This window comes from Diplotaxodon limnothrissa, linkage group LG11 (genome assembly GCF_057381915.1).
Source record: "Diplotaxodon limnothrissa isolate DT_005_m linkage group LG11, D_limnothrissa_male_GT1.1, whole genome shotgun sequence".
Taxonomy (NCBI): Eukaryota; Metazoa; Chordata; class Actinopteri; order Cichliformes; family Cichlidae; genus Diplotaxodon; species Diplotaxodon limnothrissa.
The window spans coordinates 14713339-14729962 of NC_140606.1; the positions used below are offsets into that span (position 1 = coordinate 14713339).

At 39.0% G+C, this 16624-nt stretch overlaps 2 protein-coding genes across 2 annotated transcripts; one reads left to right on the forward strand and one right to left on the reverse strand.

Annotated features, from left to right (window-relative positions):
• The first annotated feature begins 3458 nt into the window (after nt 1-3458).
• cmtm8b (CKLF-like MARVEL transmembrane domain containing 8b) lies at nt 3459-6209 on the forward strand. Its single transcript, XM_085365170.1, has 4 exons — nt 3459-3605; nt 4887-5060; nt 5187-5306; nt 6080-6209. Exons 1-4 carry the CDS (start codon nt 3474-3476, stop codon nt 6164-6166), a joined length of 513 nt encoding a protein of 170 aa, XP_085221296.1. The 5' UTR covers nt 3459-3473; the 3' UTR covers nt 6167-6209.
• A 784-nt stretch (nt 6210-6993) lies between these two features.
• Nucleotides 6994-9215, reverse strand: LOC146622489 (zymogen granule membrane protein 16-like). Its single transcript, XM_085366814.1, is given in 5 exon segments — nt 6994-7032; nt 7034-7114; nt 7208-7315; nt 7533-7630; nt 9203-9215. Coding segments are annotated over 5 exon segments (339 nt in total).
• Nucleotides 9216-16624: the final 7409 nt, after the last annotated feature.

Consider the following 16624-nt stretch of genomic DNA (forward strand, 5'->3'; position numbering starts at 1 on the left):
AGCTTGCTTTCTGCGTGCTGTATATAAGAAAACAGTGGCTCTGTGGTTTCACGACTACATTCACGTGTGTGCTATGAAATGGGGATAAACTCACAGAACTATACTGATGATGCACTAAAATAAAACCGTTTGTGTAAGTTTTTACTCATGTGCACAACAATATTCAAGAAATAATTGAGAGCATAACTTGACATTAGTAAATGACATTCTGATTGTATTTCCATTTTTAATTAACAAACTGAAAGTGAAGTGACCCCAAAGCTATTGTGATAATTAGCTTTTAGACAGCTCACATAGAAAATCCATTGTCCTCAAACAAATACTAATGTGCTTTTGTGCCCACATCTGTCAATCCTACAGTACACACAGAAAAAGCCTCCACTCACTGTTAGTTTTATTGTTGTACTGGCTACATGTAGTCAGTGACTAGCTCAAGGAAGGAAAGAAAAGCTGCCCGGTTGCTTCAGTAAATGTAGATAGACAGAGAGAGTAATGCAGAGTATAGATTGCTGCAGTGGATATATTGCTTTTCGGAGCAGAATGTGCCCAGCAGAGCAGAATTAGTCTATCAACTAGCATAAGATAAAGCTTGAAAATATCCAGTCAGATAATGCACGGTCCTAGATATTGACTGCAGCAGAGCACCACAAAGCATCTTAATGTGAAGGTTATTGGTCGATCTGTTTGCATCGGATGTTGGGGAGAGAGAGCTTGGGAGCCAACCCAATGAACCTCATCCTCCTCTCCCTCTTTTATTCTGTTTCCCAAGAATCTTGTTGACTTGTTATTAATTTTGGCTTCATTTGAAGCCACCTGGTTATTCCAGTCACTTCTCTCCAATCACAGATTCCATTCTGGAGGGAACAGCTGCAGGAGCCAAAGACAAACATAAGGCTTACGTACTCTTGTTTTATTTGGACAAAGTAGAGTATAGAACTGTTGGTAACATTTCCATTTAATGACGCTGGTTAGAAACTTTATTTGCTCTCTTTCTAAAACGCAAGCATGCCTAAGGGGTGCATGCTTCTGTGGGGAGAAAGCATTCATTTAACCAAATAGTGTTACCTTGACCATACGACACAATAATGACAACAACAACAACAAAAACAAATATGTGTTGAACAAGAAAGCTACACACTCAACATGCAGACAATTAACCAGCCCAGTGAGCCTTGTTGGAGCTCCACCTTGTGCCTTTTGTCTCCGCGCTCTGCTATTTCCTCCGAGGCAAGGTTTTCTGCCTGTCTATGCATAACTACTGCCCCCCTATGGTCAAAGCCGTTCACTCACTTGTTTTACTGCACTGCAGCAGGCCCACACTCAGTGTAGAATAAAACAGGTCTAATTAGATCCTAAACCTTTCTTCTTTCTGAAAGATAAGACTTTAATCAATACAGCTTCAAGATTTCCTGTTTAAAAGCACCTTCTGCTCACTCGTGTACTTATTGCTTGCACATTTCAGTGTTTGTGCTCTACTGTGCTCTATGTGCAGAAGACACAGGAAAGTCTTTTTTTCATTAATTCATTTACAGGAAGTTACTCTCTGATAGGTTTTGTAGTATATTATTGTGCTTACTATGCACTTTACATACTTCATGAGACCACAAGGAATTTGCCACTTGTAGAATTGTAGTTCTTTTTCGGTTTTTCTAAGATACTCCAAGTTGTCTAGTGAACTAACAAACATTTTAACCATTGAGCTAATCCTTGTTGTTATTTTCGTTTGATGAATATTGAATATTTATGAAACAAAAAAAAAGAATATTTACTTGTGGTTGATCAGTTCAAGCAAAACTTGATTTGTGACATAATGTATCACAACTTAATATATACATTAACATGTCTGATGTCTGGGGATTAAAGTGGGATAAGGCATGTGGGGGAACCCCAAGTTGAAGTGCAGCAGGGGAAAAGAATTATATAGAAATAAGTCACATAACGTTTTCAGTGAGCTCCAGTAGGTTTTTCATCGTGTACAGACTCTGATCTGTGCTGCGACTGCTCGGAAGCTTCCTGTTTTTTGTGGATTGAGTGACCTGAATTCAACAAGATATCAGATGTTACACAAACTATGTGACTAATTTCCCAACTCTAGACAGAATAGAGCATAAAAGGCAGAAATCAGCGAGTGAATCTGCATCAGCATCATCACTTTAAATTTAATTTGCTAAGTTTGTAGCCTAACATTAACCATGAACATCACAGCTGTCCTGCGAGTGCAGCATTGTGCATCACTGTAAACTTCATCACAATGCTGCAGACCAACCAGTTCAGCCTGAACCATCGTGTACTAAAGTGCTTGTTTACTTAGTTTTACAAAAACATCAGAAATACATCATGTTTAGGTCCAATATCTGATTTAAGAACTCTAATAATGAACTAGAACTTTACGAGTAAAGTTCTAGTTTCTAGTTTATAAAATTTTACTTGCTCAGCAGGCCTTAAGTTTGAAAATAATCTCTCACCTTCCTTGCCTGTACTGCCTTCTTACATGTTTCCGCATCTCTCTGTGCAACACATTAACTTTTTTCTCTCTCTCTCTGGAGTCCTTCATTGGAGAACTCATCACATTAACTCATCTGCCTGCCCACCCCCCGTGACTCTGTTCGCAGGCGTAAAACAGACTAGTGGCCATCATCCAAGGAGCCTTCCTGGGTAAACCAGTAATCAACCTCCCTCACGTCAAATTTTAGCCATTAAAGTGGTCTTCCGGTTCGCTTTAGGTCCTACTGACAAGACTTGTCAGTGCCCCCTCTTTCACCCCCTGCAACCCCCAACCATCAGCCCAGCAACCCATCATAACCCATCACCAGTTCAAGCCCTGGCTCCGACAGTCTCGGTCGTTGTGTCCTTGGGCAAGACACTTCACCCGTTGCCTACTGGTGGTGGTCAGAGGGCCCAGTGGCGTCAGTGTCCGGCAGCCTCGCCTCTGTCAGTGCGCCCCAGGGCAGCTATGGCTACAATGTAGCTTGCCATCACCAGTGTGTGAATGTGTGTGTGAATGGGTGGATGACTGACTGTGGTGTAAGCACTTTGGGGTCCATAGGGACTGAGTAAAGCGCTATACAAATACAGGCCATTTATCATATAGTATCATCAACACAAAGCAGTTATAATCAATATGTCCTGAAACACATTTCGCACAGTTTTACTCTACTCACCTTAAACTATAAGTTATTTATTTCCTTCCAATCTACACCACTTCTTTTTTTTTACTGGACACGACAATATAACGACAATTAAAACCATAAAAAAGAATCTTACTCAGCACTGGTGTAAACTTTTAAAAAACCCTAACACAGAGAAAAAAAGTCTTTCTTGAGTCAATCAGATGAGAAGAGACAATGGCGTGTTTGTTTATAGTATTGTTTCATAGATGGGTGTCCTTGCTGGATTCCGGGAAAGGAACAAAACTTCCTCTGCTACAGTCGCAGTCTCAGTGAAAGCAGACAGGCTCTCGGCGTGAGTGCATCATGGAGAGACCTGTTGCCATGTCGGTGCGCAGGAGTCCCTCACTACCAGATTACAACACCTCAACCTCCACCTTGGCTTTTGACCAGCATTTCACTACAACTCTCAAAGGAATTCTCCTCCAGGCTGAGATAGTAAGTGTGACTTTTGAGTTTATGATCCTTTATCCTTGTACATTATCAGCACTGCTAAAATCAAGCTAATGACCAGAAGCAAGTGATTATTCATTCAGGAATCCTTGTCAGGAAGGGCGGTAATTTGGATGTTAACAATAGACATCAATAGAAATATAAAGCAACTTACAGTTATGGTAAAAGTTTACATTAATAGCTGTGAAACACACAGGCAGCTAGAGAAGAGACAGCTTAATAAGTGGTTGTTTTAAGACTCGAAATATACAGACAGGTCTTGAATTATGCTTTAATAATGATTGTTTTTCTAGAAGTTTTTCTATTTACACATTTTAAAGAAAAGTTATATTTCCCTTGAATGTTTTATGTTTCTATGAAAATCGGAAGTTGACCAAAAAACTCCAAGCAAATCAACTCTTCCTCCTTTTTCTCCCTCTTTGTCCCTCTTCCTTTCTAAATCAGCTGAAGGAAAAAGTCAGGATAGCCTTACTCTAAATACAGTCTGGCTGTCTGCCATTCAGAGGCTGGGCACGCCAGAGCTAAAATAATCTGATTTCAAACCATTGCAGTTAGGTTGTTAAGAAAAACCTAACAACTTTCTGGTTGGGTTTATGTTTGCAGATTTAAGAAACTGTTCCGTGACCATACAGATTGGCATATTAGTTGCAATTTTAGATCTAATGCTTGCAGATAAAACTTGAAAATTAAACCATAGGAACTCCTCTTTAACTTCAAACCCTAACCTTTGGCTGAGTGCAGCAGGTGCACTGAACCATTTCAGTAACACAACAGGTTATTTTGTTAAGTTCCCGAGCACTAAATGATTTGATTTCAAAGGAAACCAAAACAGCTCACAGTCATGCTTCACACCAGAAAACAGTTTCTTCCTGTGATATGAAACATCCAGCAAGAATCTTTTGTCGTGGAGGGGAAGGGTGGGGATTGGAATAGTGTTGGGAGGAAGGAGATTTAGTCACTCACAACCACAGCACTCACCCACTCACTGAGATGGAGAATTAAAGCGATTAAAGTGACATGAAATACAGTTAGTTATGCGGTTTAATCATTTTTGACTTTAAAAAAGCTGAAAGTCTACACATCTTCAATCCACTGTGTGCTGTAACGAGACAAAACTACAAACGTCATCTTTGGCCAACGAATTATCAGTCCAACCACATGCAATTTCTGGAGACATATCTATATCATACATGAATTCAAAAGATACAGAGAGATTAGAGCTTCAGCCAGTATTGACTCTGTCTGCTCTCCTCCCCTCACTTCTAGATATGTGGCATGTTAGTGTGGATTCTGGTTGGGGGTACAGACTATTTTCATCTGCCTGCTCTCTGCTGGGTGATGTTTCTTTCCATCTTGTTCTGGATTCTAACAGTTAGCCTGTTTATAATTTACCTCACTGGAGTCCACAACAGGATACCACAGGTCCCCTGGACCACACTGGTAACTCACAGACACATGCAAATACTGCACAAACAAGCTGCTTTACTCTTTTTGTTAAAAACTATTTTTCCAGGATTTTGCAAATAGTTTTTAAAACCTGTAATTCTCTGTCTTTGTCTCTATCAGTCACTGTGCATTAATTGCATTGCTACTGCACTATATCTTGTGACAGCAGTAGTAGATGCTCTCTCCGTCAACCAGGACGTCAGGGGGCGACACAACTATAACTGCTGGGCAGCATCAGCGGTAAGAGCACCTACTATTTTTTAAAGACAAAAAAGAAAGAAAGAATAGCAGAAAGCTATAAATGCAGCATTTCTACAAACACAGCGACTGAGCTACCATGGAGATTATTGGTCTGAAGTCTTGTTTTGTTTTGATAAGACAAAATATACTTTTATATCTCAAATGTTAGAGCTAGATCAGTAAGCATAACTTAAATAAAGTAAATTAAATTAATAAAATATGACAAAATAAGTAAAAAATAGAATAAAACGTGTGTAAAAAGTCAGATATGATACAGTACAATGCATTATTAAGTCACTTTAAAGATGGCAACTGATTGTAAGTGGTCGCATGCCTGAGCCGAGTCGTCCCAGCAACCATTTCAAAGGCACCAAAATTACAAGTTCATTACACACAACCGCTGTTTTCCCCAGTGTGACTGTAGCATAACTCCAATTTTAATCTGTACGTAACTTGGTGCTCAGCACTGAAACTGATAAGAAAGCTTGACCTGAAATTTTCTTAGTATTTCTCCACCAGAACTTTATATTCCTAAAATGGAAAGATTTTAAGTTTATATGTATGTGGGAACTTAAATGTACAACATAATGGGTTGTACTGTAGACTGTTTCTGGGTGCTGTAAATGGAAGTGAAAAAATGTATATATAAAATAAAAATGTATATATATATATATATACATAAATACAAATATTATGTCCAAATCTAACTTCAGCCTATTTTTGTGTCTGTTTTGTTTCCCCCTTTTTTTCTCATCTCCTCGTTCACCTCTCAGTTCTTTGCATTTCTGACCACACTTTGTTATGCAGGAAGCAGTTATCTGAGCTACCGTACATGGAAAACCACAGAAGAAGAGCAGTAGCGTCATTGCCTCTCATCTTATTGCAACATCCTTCTTTTTCTCTGTCAACACAAACGTTTGTGACTTCTGTGACCAAATTCTAACGAAGTAAAGTTCAGTAGAAAAATGAAAAACCTGCTGTGACGGAGCAGCCACTTGTTTTCAGCATGTTTAACCTTGTTTGTGTGATGCAGCCGTGCAACCAGTGGTCTACATACAAGCAGTTTGAGAAGATAAAGCAGTGAAGGACGTAACATAAAAACCATGTGTACACATGTGTACAATGTGCGTTTGTTCTAATATCCAAAATGCTTTTTATTTTGTGTATTGATTTTTCTCTTGATTGCCACCAATTTCCAAAAAGATCAAGTCAAAAACGTGCTGCTCACAAAACACTGAACATTATACAACTTTATCCTTCAACCATAAAGCATAAATAAAAATAGTAAAACCATTTGTATAAGCTTTGTGTGATTTTGATTAAAAGTGCAAAATGTCACAGCTTCTTCACAGCTGCAAACGTGCAATTTTTTTTTCACTGATGTCTTTTCATTTAATACCAAAAACCCCCACCTGTCATTAGCACATATTATATATTTAAACTTGGAAACAAACTAAACTCATCTTACATAATGACTGTTCTGTTTGTTCACAGGAAAACAGTAAACTGCAGACCCAATTTCCAAAAAAAAGAAAAAAGTGTAATACAGTGCACCCACTTTGCTATTTTCTTAAGAGATTTTTTGTTCGATGTTTAATCAGTTCAGTTTTATTTATATAGCAACAAATCACAAAAAGATTAATCAGTGTTTCTGTCTTTCATTAATAACTTCATCTGTATTGCTGCCTTAATAAATGAACAACACTCCCCAGTGAGCTCCCAGGGATCGTAATCCCATTACCACTGAGTCGTCTGCTCAGCAGTCTGAGCTCTGCATCAGGGTGGGGCGGGTAGAAGTTAAAGGAGCCCTGCACTGCAGGACCAAAGGTCAGCACATGATGATGAACATTAGCATTGCACATGTCAACAAAGAGGAAGCGTAACCAGTAAATGTACCAGACCTGAGTGGGCTGGCTGACGATCAGAGAGCGCCCTCTGGAGGTCCCAAATATCACCTGATAGATGTAGTTGTTATCAATTTTCCAGAGATCTAAAATGTAGGCAAATAACTAATTTAAAACAGATTAATGATATAGATGATGATGATGCAAGTAGAGTAGAATACAAAGTAATTAAGTTAAAAACTATACCCCACAAAAAAATAAAAATCTGTAAATAAATATCACATTAAAGTAGGTTAAATGATTAAAGAACATTTCACATGGTTATAACGTGAAGCTAATATTTTAGCATCAAATGTCTCTGACCTGATCAAATGTCTCTGACCTGATCAACGGCCTCCCCATCAAACAGTTCCAGCTCTTGTGGGGTGCCATAGATGCGACCGACCACGTCGGCCCAACTGTTATGGTAGCGGAGCGGAGCTGTGACGCATACGTTACAGAAGAGGAAGAAAGCGCTTTTTCATTTTGACTCTGTTTGAACTACAAGTTTCTTTGGTCTGTCCATTCCCCATATTCTCCCTAAATATATTTTAATTTATTAACAATAACCTGCAAGAATGCAACAGTATTGTATGTATAGTGTGTATGCAAACAAATCACTAACAAATATGACAATTTTACAGTTTCAAAAACGTAGGTATGGCCTCAAAATAGAAATGTCATGTTTTGTGCAAGCCACAAACTAATATTTAAGATCATATAAACAAGAATGACCGTCCTGTTTGTAATACAAATAGGAGCTCATGGCTGTCACACAGTGGCAGGTTGTTAATCACGAAATGCCTTTTGCTAGTCCTATACAGGGCTCTTTTCTTAAAAGTAATGCAGGATGCTACTCATTTACTCCAAGGATAAACTACTACTTATTACAGTACTTTCACGTTTCTCTGTAAAATGACCTGAAACGCATTGTCCCATTTTTACCAGTAAACAATATAAACCTGTAGGCTGCAGTCTCACACATCAATCCAAATCCCTATCCTTATGAGGACACACATATGATTTTCTCTTAGTACTTAAGTATAAACAAAAAGCTGAAAACAGAAAGCAAAGATGAAAACCAGCACAAAGAAACAAAGCGATCCCCACAGTGATTCTGCTTTAGGGACATGAACAGGTCAAATCAGAGGCAGCAGCCTGACTGTTCATCTGTTTATTATCTTTTGAAGTTCAGGGTCTGGCTGCTGGGTTGGGGTCAGCATTCACTCAGCTTTAACATCACTCTGGGTTCTTGGCTAGTTTAATGTTAGCATGCTGTCTGTGTTAGCAATAACATTAATGTGGAAAGTGTAATTCCTGCTTAAGGAATTCAGGGCAAATCTCATCCAACCCTCAGGCACTGCCACCAAGGTTGTTTAATTTCCTCAGTGGCCTCATCTGCAGTAACGAGGGATCATTTCCAGACTCTGTTTCCTCTACAGGAGGTGTGTCAATGAGACTGAGGAGATTCTTGAATAACACAGATGACAGTCAGAACCCAGTGTGTGAAGTGTGAACACCTGGGGAGACACAGCTGACACAAATGAACATGACGCCACAGGGGGGAATAAAATGAAACAAACTGAACATGGAAACACTAGACTCTTCAAAATAAAACAGAAAACATGGAGACACATAGACATGACAACACAAACTTGACAATTAGAACATGAAACCGGGGGATAGACTAACGCACAGGCATACCTGAAAGTAAAACACTGAGGATAAGACAGACTACGCGGAGGACAAGAAAAGACTTAAAATTACAGAGTTATAGATGAAACCAAAACTATAATGAAACTCAACTAAATCCTAATGAATAATAACAACACAAGAACTAAACATATTTCCTATGTAACATAAGGAATCAAAAATACAAAATAAACTCAAATTGCTGGGTCACAAACAGCCCCTGATCCACACAGTGATAGTAGTGAAATCACCCTGTATTTGAAGACAAGCAGAAACACATGTTCTCAGTCTTGTATCAGAGGTCGAAGGATTGCTCACTACCAGAGATGGGCATTAACGCGTTACAACTAACACATTACTGTAATCCGATTACTTTTTTCACATAAAGTAAGGGTTTTCTATCACAAAAAAAGTCATTAGATTACTGTTACTTTCCCGTAAGCACGCTAAACCGCGATTTTGTTTGTCAGAGTGGCTCATCAAGAATGGATAATATGGAGTGCAGGAGAGAGTACGACCAAACAGCGTTTAAAGCTTGAAAGTACTGACATTACTTTGAGTCTGATTCCATAAAAAGTGACAAAAACATTAGCGCCCGCTGTACTCTCTGCATGGGAATAAAACTGCTTTCTACAGCGATAAATTAAGCAATAAAGGAACTAATTACTTTTGAAAACAAGTAATCAATAAAGTAACAGGATTCGTTTTTGGAGAAGTTTGCATCTTCAAAGTTTGACAGGAGCTTACACTATGCACTTTTCTTGACTTTACTGAAGCTCCCAAAAAAGTAATTATCATATTACTATAAAACTGTAAAAAAGCATAAACATATTGCAAACATCATTACTGACAATACTGTTACTCCACTTGGCACAGACCAAATGCTTTGACTTGAATACAAAAGGAAACAGATTTACTCCACACTTAAACATCCGTTATTTTGGCTGCAGTTACATTTGATCAGATCTAAAAAATATCACTCTTAAAAAGATTTAAAACACAGTTACTCAGTTTACTCACGGACAGATCACACCACGTGATCTGCCATGGGTGACTACAACTGACTGCCAGAAGGTGGCGCCGTGGTTCACAAAACCTCACAAACATTTAAACGCTCTCAGACTGAGAGCAAAACACATATATGAGTGTGACTTTACTGTACGACACAATAGTTGATATACTTTGACATTATACTTTTTCCTATGCATATAGTGTCGGGAATGAAATGAAGGAGATGAGTGAAATGACAATTTTCGAGACAATAATAAAATGAAAGTGGCACTGACAAAGATACGTAAGGCAGAAAGCTGGAGGTGGTAGAGTTAAAGATGCTATGATTTTTGTTAAGCGTGAACACAAGAGACTCTGCCAGAGGAAATGCTAATTACTCATGCATGTAATACACATACTGTATACATCCTCTGGCCACTTTATTCGTTGCACTTAATAACGTGCCTTTTGCCTTTTGCCTTCAGAATAGCCTCAGTTCTTCATGGCAGAGGTTCAGCGAGGTTCTGGAAACATTCCTCAGAGATTTTGCTCCATATTGACATGATGGCATCACGTCCTTGCTGCAGATTTCTCAGCTGCTCGTCCGAATAGATGCAAGTTTTTTTTTTTTTTTGTCATGTGAATCACTTATCTCCCCAGTAGATGCCCTCATTGAGCTTCTAAACAGAATATTTGCAGCTTAGCACATATCTTCATACATCGATGAGCCGTGTATAATGGTACACAGTAAGGTACAGCTTTAGCCTGAATTTGTTAAATTGTCTGAGCTAATTCAGCTTTGCTTTTGCTATTGTTGCTCATTAGATGCTGATGTCCCACTGCAGAGGACTTATTTGTATCTCATGTGTGCTGAATTTGTATAAACTACAAAAGCAAAGCTGTTTCTTTATGGAATATTTAAATTCCCTAAGTGACCTTGTTGTTTTGTGACAGGAAGTGACCTGATTTGTGGCTCCTACGGTTATACTGGCAATCTTTACTTTGAATATAACTTCTGAGAATCATGAATGTTACATGCACACTCAGCTTCCAAAGTTTAGCAAAAAATCTCTAAATCCTAGATGTCATCTTATGCATTTTCCTTACTGCTCCTTGGTCATAATGCTACGAGCCCTGGTTCCAGTAATGCTTAGATTTAAGCGTGATCCTTTTCAGTGTGGTCTTGTTGTTCTCTGCGAGCGCTGAGCATATTAATTCAGAAAACAAAAGCCTGGGAAGCTGTCCATGTGGCTTATTTACTGAAAAGCTGCAGAAAACCGGGGCTACGTCCACATTCCCTAAGCCTCTGTAGCAGGAAGGGCACTCACTCTTTTTGAAAATGTTTTGCACATTTTTGTTGAAAGTCAGCTAACCCTCAATGTGAATGTTAAAGCCATAACTGCATTTTAGCCTTGTTGCATTTATCTATAAAAGTGCTCACTGACAACACAACACTGTTCCCTTCACAGTCCTGCTCATATTTAACAAGTTTTGTCTGCAGGCAAACAAATCAGATAAAATTGTGTAGCACTATTCCCTCCAAGAGATTTATCCGGTTCGGTGTGGGATTAAACCTTATCTCACAAACCATATCACCAATTTTTCATTAGCCCTTTAATTCCTATAGTATCCTAGGAATGAAGGATACAGTTTTTGTGAGTTTTTGAGACATCGACATCATCAGTTTCTCTCCCCTGATAAACCTAAATACATTTTTAAAACAATGTCAGACAAATACAGCAAATGCAATACAAGTTAAAACTCGTATATGGAAATTAAAATGTAATTAATATTTAAACAAATTTGTCAGGTGGTTCAATAAACTCTCCATTTGCAAAAGACTAGAACTTTCTGGCAATTACTTCAAATTTCAGGCTTTAAGGGATTAATAAGCTCAGACCTCTGGCTCTGCCTCACCTTCTCCTCTGTGATGTGGCTGGCCTACACGTGGGACTAAATATTCATGCTAACAAGGAGTAAGAAAGCAAGCGCTGACCTATGACCTGTCCTAAGTATATGTTATTAGACTGGATCTGGAATTGAAAAACACAGATCCAAAGGAGCTACTGTGTTGGTGTGTAAGTGACTCACAGCCATGACTGAGCGAGAAATCAGTACTTAAGTGTTGGTCGAAATACACGTCCTGTTGTAGCATAGTCACTGACTGAAACTGTGACTGAATCCAACCATAATCAAACAAACCTTGTACCAAGAAATAAATATTTAAAATAGATAATTGCCATTACAGGGCAATTGTGGCTCAAGAGTTGGCAGTTTATCTTGTAATCGGAAGGTTGCCGGTTCGAGCCCCGCCTCGGACAGTCTCGGTCGTTGTGTCCTTGGGCAAGACACTTCACCTACCGCCTACTGGTGATGGCCAGAGGGGCCGATGGCGTGATATGGCAGCCTCGCTTCTGTCAGTCTGCCCCAGGGCAGCTGTGGCTACAACTGTAGCTGCCTCCACCAGTGTGTGAATGAATAGTGGAATTGTAAAGCGCTTTGAGGGTCTTGAAAAGTGCTATATAAATTACTTTGACTTTGACTATTATTGTTACTTTGTGTATTTCATGTAAAAAAAACCAGCACTTTTGTCAATCATAAAAAAATGGTCTGAACATGTTTTTGTGCTGTGGCTAAGAAAACCATCTAACATGAAATAGTTTTATAATATACAACATCATATTTCACTAAGATCTTCAACACTTCACTGTCCCAGTCCTGCATCCTGCCGTGCCTAAAGTCAGCCACAATTGTCCCACTGCCAAAGCGTACTAACATTAGCAGCCTCAATGACTACCGACCAGTTGTTCTAACACCTGTTATAATGAAGTGCTTCGAGAAACTGGTCCGACGTCACATCATGTCCTGCCTGCCACCCACACTCTACCTGCTCCAGTTTGCATACAGAGCTAACAGATCAACTGAAGATGCCATTGCTACAACGCTCCACGCCACCATCTCTCACCTGGAAGTGCAGGGCCGTTACGCCAGACTGCTCTTTGTTGACTTTAGTTCTGCTTTCAATACGATACTCCCGGACAGACTAACAGTTAAACTGCTGGAAATCGGACTTCCTTCTACCACCTGCCGCTGGATCAGAGACTTCCTCTCAGACCGTGTACAAAGAGTTAGAGTGGGGCCTCATCTTTCCTCAGCCTTAACACCGTCTCTCCACAAGGCTGTGTACTGAGTCCCCTACTGTACACCCTGTACACACATGACTGTGTTAGACGACAACTCAGTCATCAAGTTTGCAGATGATACCACCGTGGTGGGGCTCATCTCTGGGGGAGATGAGACGGCGTACAGAGCTGAAGTTCAGTGGCTGTCAGATTGGTGTGTAGATAACAACCTGAACCACAATACCACCAAGACAAAAGAACTGGTAGTTGACTTCAAAAGAAGGAAGTCTGAGCTGCAGCCCGTCAGCATCAACGCGGAGTGTGTGGAAAGGGTCTCCAGTTTCAAGTTTCTGGGTGTGCACATAGACACAGACCTCCAATGGAGCTCTAACATCTCTGCGGTTTTAAAGAAGGCCCAACAGCGTCTCCACTTTCTGAGAATCCTCAGAAAAATGGACCTGAAGAAGGAGCTGCTGACCGTCTTCTACCGCTGCTCCATTGAAAGTGTGCTGACATATTGCATTGGTGTGTGGTTCTCCAGCTGCACCACAGCACACAGAAATGCACTCCAGAGGGTCATCAATATGGCCCAAAAGATCATTGGACATCCTCTTCCCTCCCTGAAGATGACAGCACTCGCTGTACAGGTCCTTCATTTATAACAAGGTGTATTTATAACAAGGTGCAATAACAATTAATGTGCAATAATAACAGAGTGCAATTCAAATACACTTACCCTTCTTTTTTATTACTAAGTTAATATACTGTGTTGTGTTGTTTGTGTTGCGTTGTGATGTGTCATATCGTGTCGTGTTGTGTTATATGTAGTGCCGACGTAGGACAGTTTTCCAATTTTATTGTACTATGTATGACTGTGCAATGACAATAAAGAGTTATCTCTATCTCTTATCTCTATATTATAGTACATAGAATCTACAGACATTGAATCAAAGAATCTATTTTATCAAGTAAGTGATGATTCTTTTAAACATATATTTTAAAGCCATCTCTCCATTTGTTAGTTTATGCTAATTTGATTGCAGACACATTTTAGATCCGTCTTGACCTTTTCAAACAACAGTGTTACTGCTCCCAGCACCACTGCTTCTCAGATAGGTGCCAGTACTTTACCAAATCCATTGATAAACTCAAAATGTGGAGCTTAGTTATGAAACAGCATCTCTCCTTGTGTTCACTTTGTAATAATCTTAGTTGGTTTCTGGGTAAGTAGGCCCTGTTCTTAGCAGTGAGCAGAGATTTCAGAATTGCTTCCTAATTGTTTAACTGTTATTAAAAATATACCTCCTCTGTGTATATATCTAAAATAATGAAATGCATAAAACTGTTTCATAAAACTTCTATATAGGAGATTTTAGTCAAACAACAAACTTATTTAAGATAAATGTAAACAATAGCATTGTCTTATGAACAGCACATCCTATTTTAAAGAAAAAATTCAGGGAATATTATTTTTAGAGTTATTTAGGATAATAATTTTTCCCAGACAGGAAATTATACAACAGCTTTCAGAGGCTGGGAACTTCCAGTGGCCTGAAAAATAATCCTCGTTCAGCAAGAATTTACTGGGAATAGATGTGCCCCTGAAGCAACTTCACAGCGGATGGTGACCAGTATTTGCCAGTAGTTTCAGTCTCACATATGTTTGAAAGGAATACCAACAAAACAGAGTTTTATTAGATGCTGGATTCAACATGCATATTTCATTCTTGCTTAAAATTTTTGAGGTGTATCTTTTCACTTTTCTGGCAAAACATATTGATTTGCAGGCATGCATCTGGATGGACACATCATACTTCTGGAAAGGCACTGTGCAGTACTGGAACTTAAGCAAGGATGATGCAAAAGTGAACTTTTACAATGCAAGAGGACTTTCTCAGCTGGTTTTTTTCTACTCTACATAATGACACACTTTTCCTCTGATAAGCTTTTGTGAGTTTAAACTGAGTGCAATCACTGCAGCTACTGTATGTGAACTGCATGCAGTGATAGTGGAGCAGAATGAACTGCAGGATAGTGAAGCACTGGCTTCTGACCTCGAGTGTGATACGGGGGATGTGTGTCCCCCACACAAAGGAGAATAAATTTCCAAAGTTTGTTCAGCTCTGAGTCAGCGTTACAGTAGGTCACTGACCCACACAAATTCCAGACCACATAATCCTACGAAATACACCTTTAAACTTTGATATTAAATCTATAGTATGTTTTCAATATTTAAACAAATTAAAAACACAATTGCCCTGCTTATTAAACTTTTATATTTAAGAGGATGATTCTGTAGTTCTAGTTTCATATTACTGCTTTACTGGGGAAATGACTAAACAAGTACGCTCTTTACATATTCATGCTGCACTTTATTCCTGCTGCATTTTAGTCATTAATGTATCTGGCCTTATGTGACATTGAAGATTACCTAACTCACTTAACAATGTAAACTGATGCAGCATTTTTCCACTGGGTCATTTACTTGTAGAAAGACGTGTGTAGCTTTTATGGCTGTCTGTGGAAGACTGTACTGTGACAGCAAAAATTGACAGGGAGCACAGAGGTGGCCTTGGATTCTGCTAAGTAAAGTACAATCTGGTCTAAAGTGCAAAAAATGTTCACTCTGCTAAGTCAGTATTGGTTTTGGCAGGCCACCAGAACCTGTTAGCCAGAATGTAGGAAAAGAGCCAACCTTTGAAATGAACTCTAGCAGACTGTAGCACAGGCAGCACATAGCAATGCAATTCAATTCAATTCAATTCAATTCATCATCAACAACAACAGTTGCTTCTGTGATTATTTGCAATTAATTTCTAACGACATACAAAATGAAAAGTGCTGTGAGTGTGCATCCATAATGTTTCTGCACATTCATACAGGCATTATGCACATAATGGAGGAGACGATCACGTGTCACGAAATAAGCCACACGACAATACCAAACAATTTAGAACAAAGGGTGCAACATCACAAGATGACATCAAAGTCCAATAAAGTAATGCAATAAAGTCATGATTGCCAATAAATTTATATATCAATAAAGACGTAGTTTGACAACTATTAGAATAGTCTGGGGTTTTTCCAACCCTGCTGCTCAGACAGAAACCACCCTCACTGATATCTCAGTTGTTTTGTTGTATAAGCATGGTATATATGAGAAAAATAGCATTTCTTTTTTATAACACATGTCATCTAATGTTTGTTTTGATATTTTAAAAAGTAAAATTACTGCAAAACAATTCACTTGAATTTTAGACAGGAAATACACAAGAAATGACGCATATTTTATCTCCTTTCTTTTTTTTAACCACAAACATTTCCCAGACATTGACGCCCCAACTGCAGAGGAAGTCTCACTTTGGTTCATTGTGCACAGTCGCTTTTTAACCTCTGTGCCCCTTAGAGTGGTTTTGCATGTAGGTCAGTGAAAGCTGTACTCATAGAAACATCACTGATTAACCTTGAGTTGGAACACCTAGACCCATTACACTTTCATCAGCCTTAAATCTGTCCTTTATCGCCTGTTACGTCAGAGTGTCATTAAATGCAGTTAAAATTAAAATGTCTCAGCTACTTAAAAGTGCTGAACAAGCACTTTTCCTTGGAGTAGGTTAAGGGGTTGTATGAG

Coding starts and splice junctions, on each gene's coding strand:
- cmtm8b (XM_085365170.1), top strand. CDS start 3,474: ATGGAGAGACCTGTTGCCATGTCGGTGCGCAGGAGTCCCTCACTACCA. Junction 3,606..4,886: donor TTCTCCTCCAGGCTGAGATA/GTAAGTGTGACT, acceptor CCTCACTTCTAG/ATATGTGGCATGTTAGTGTG. Junction 5,061..5,186: donor AGGTCCCCTGGACCACACTG/GTAACTCACAGA, acceptor TGTCTCTATCAG/TCACTGTGCATTAATTGCAT.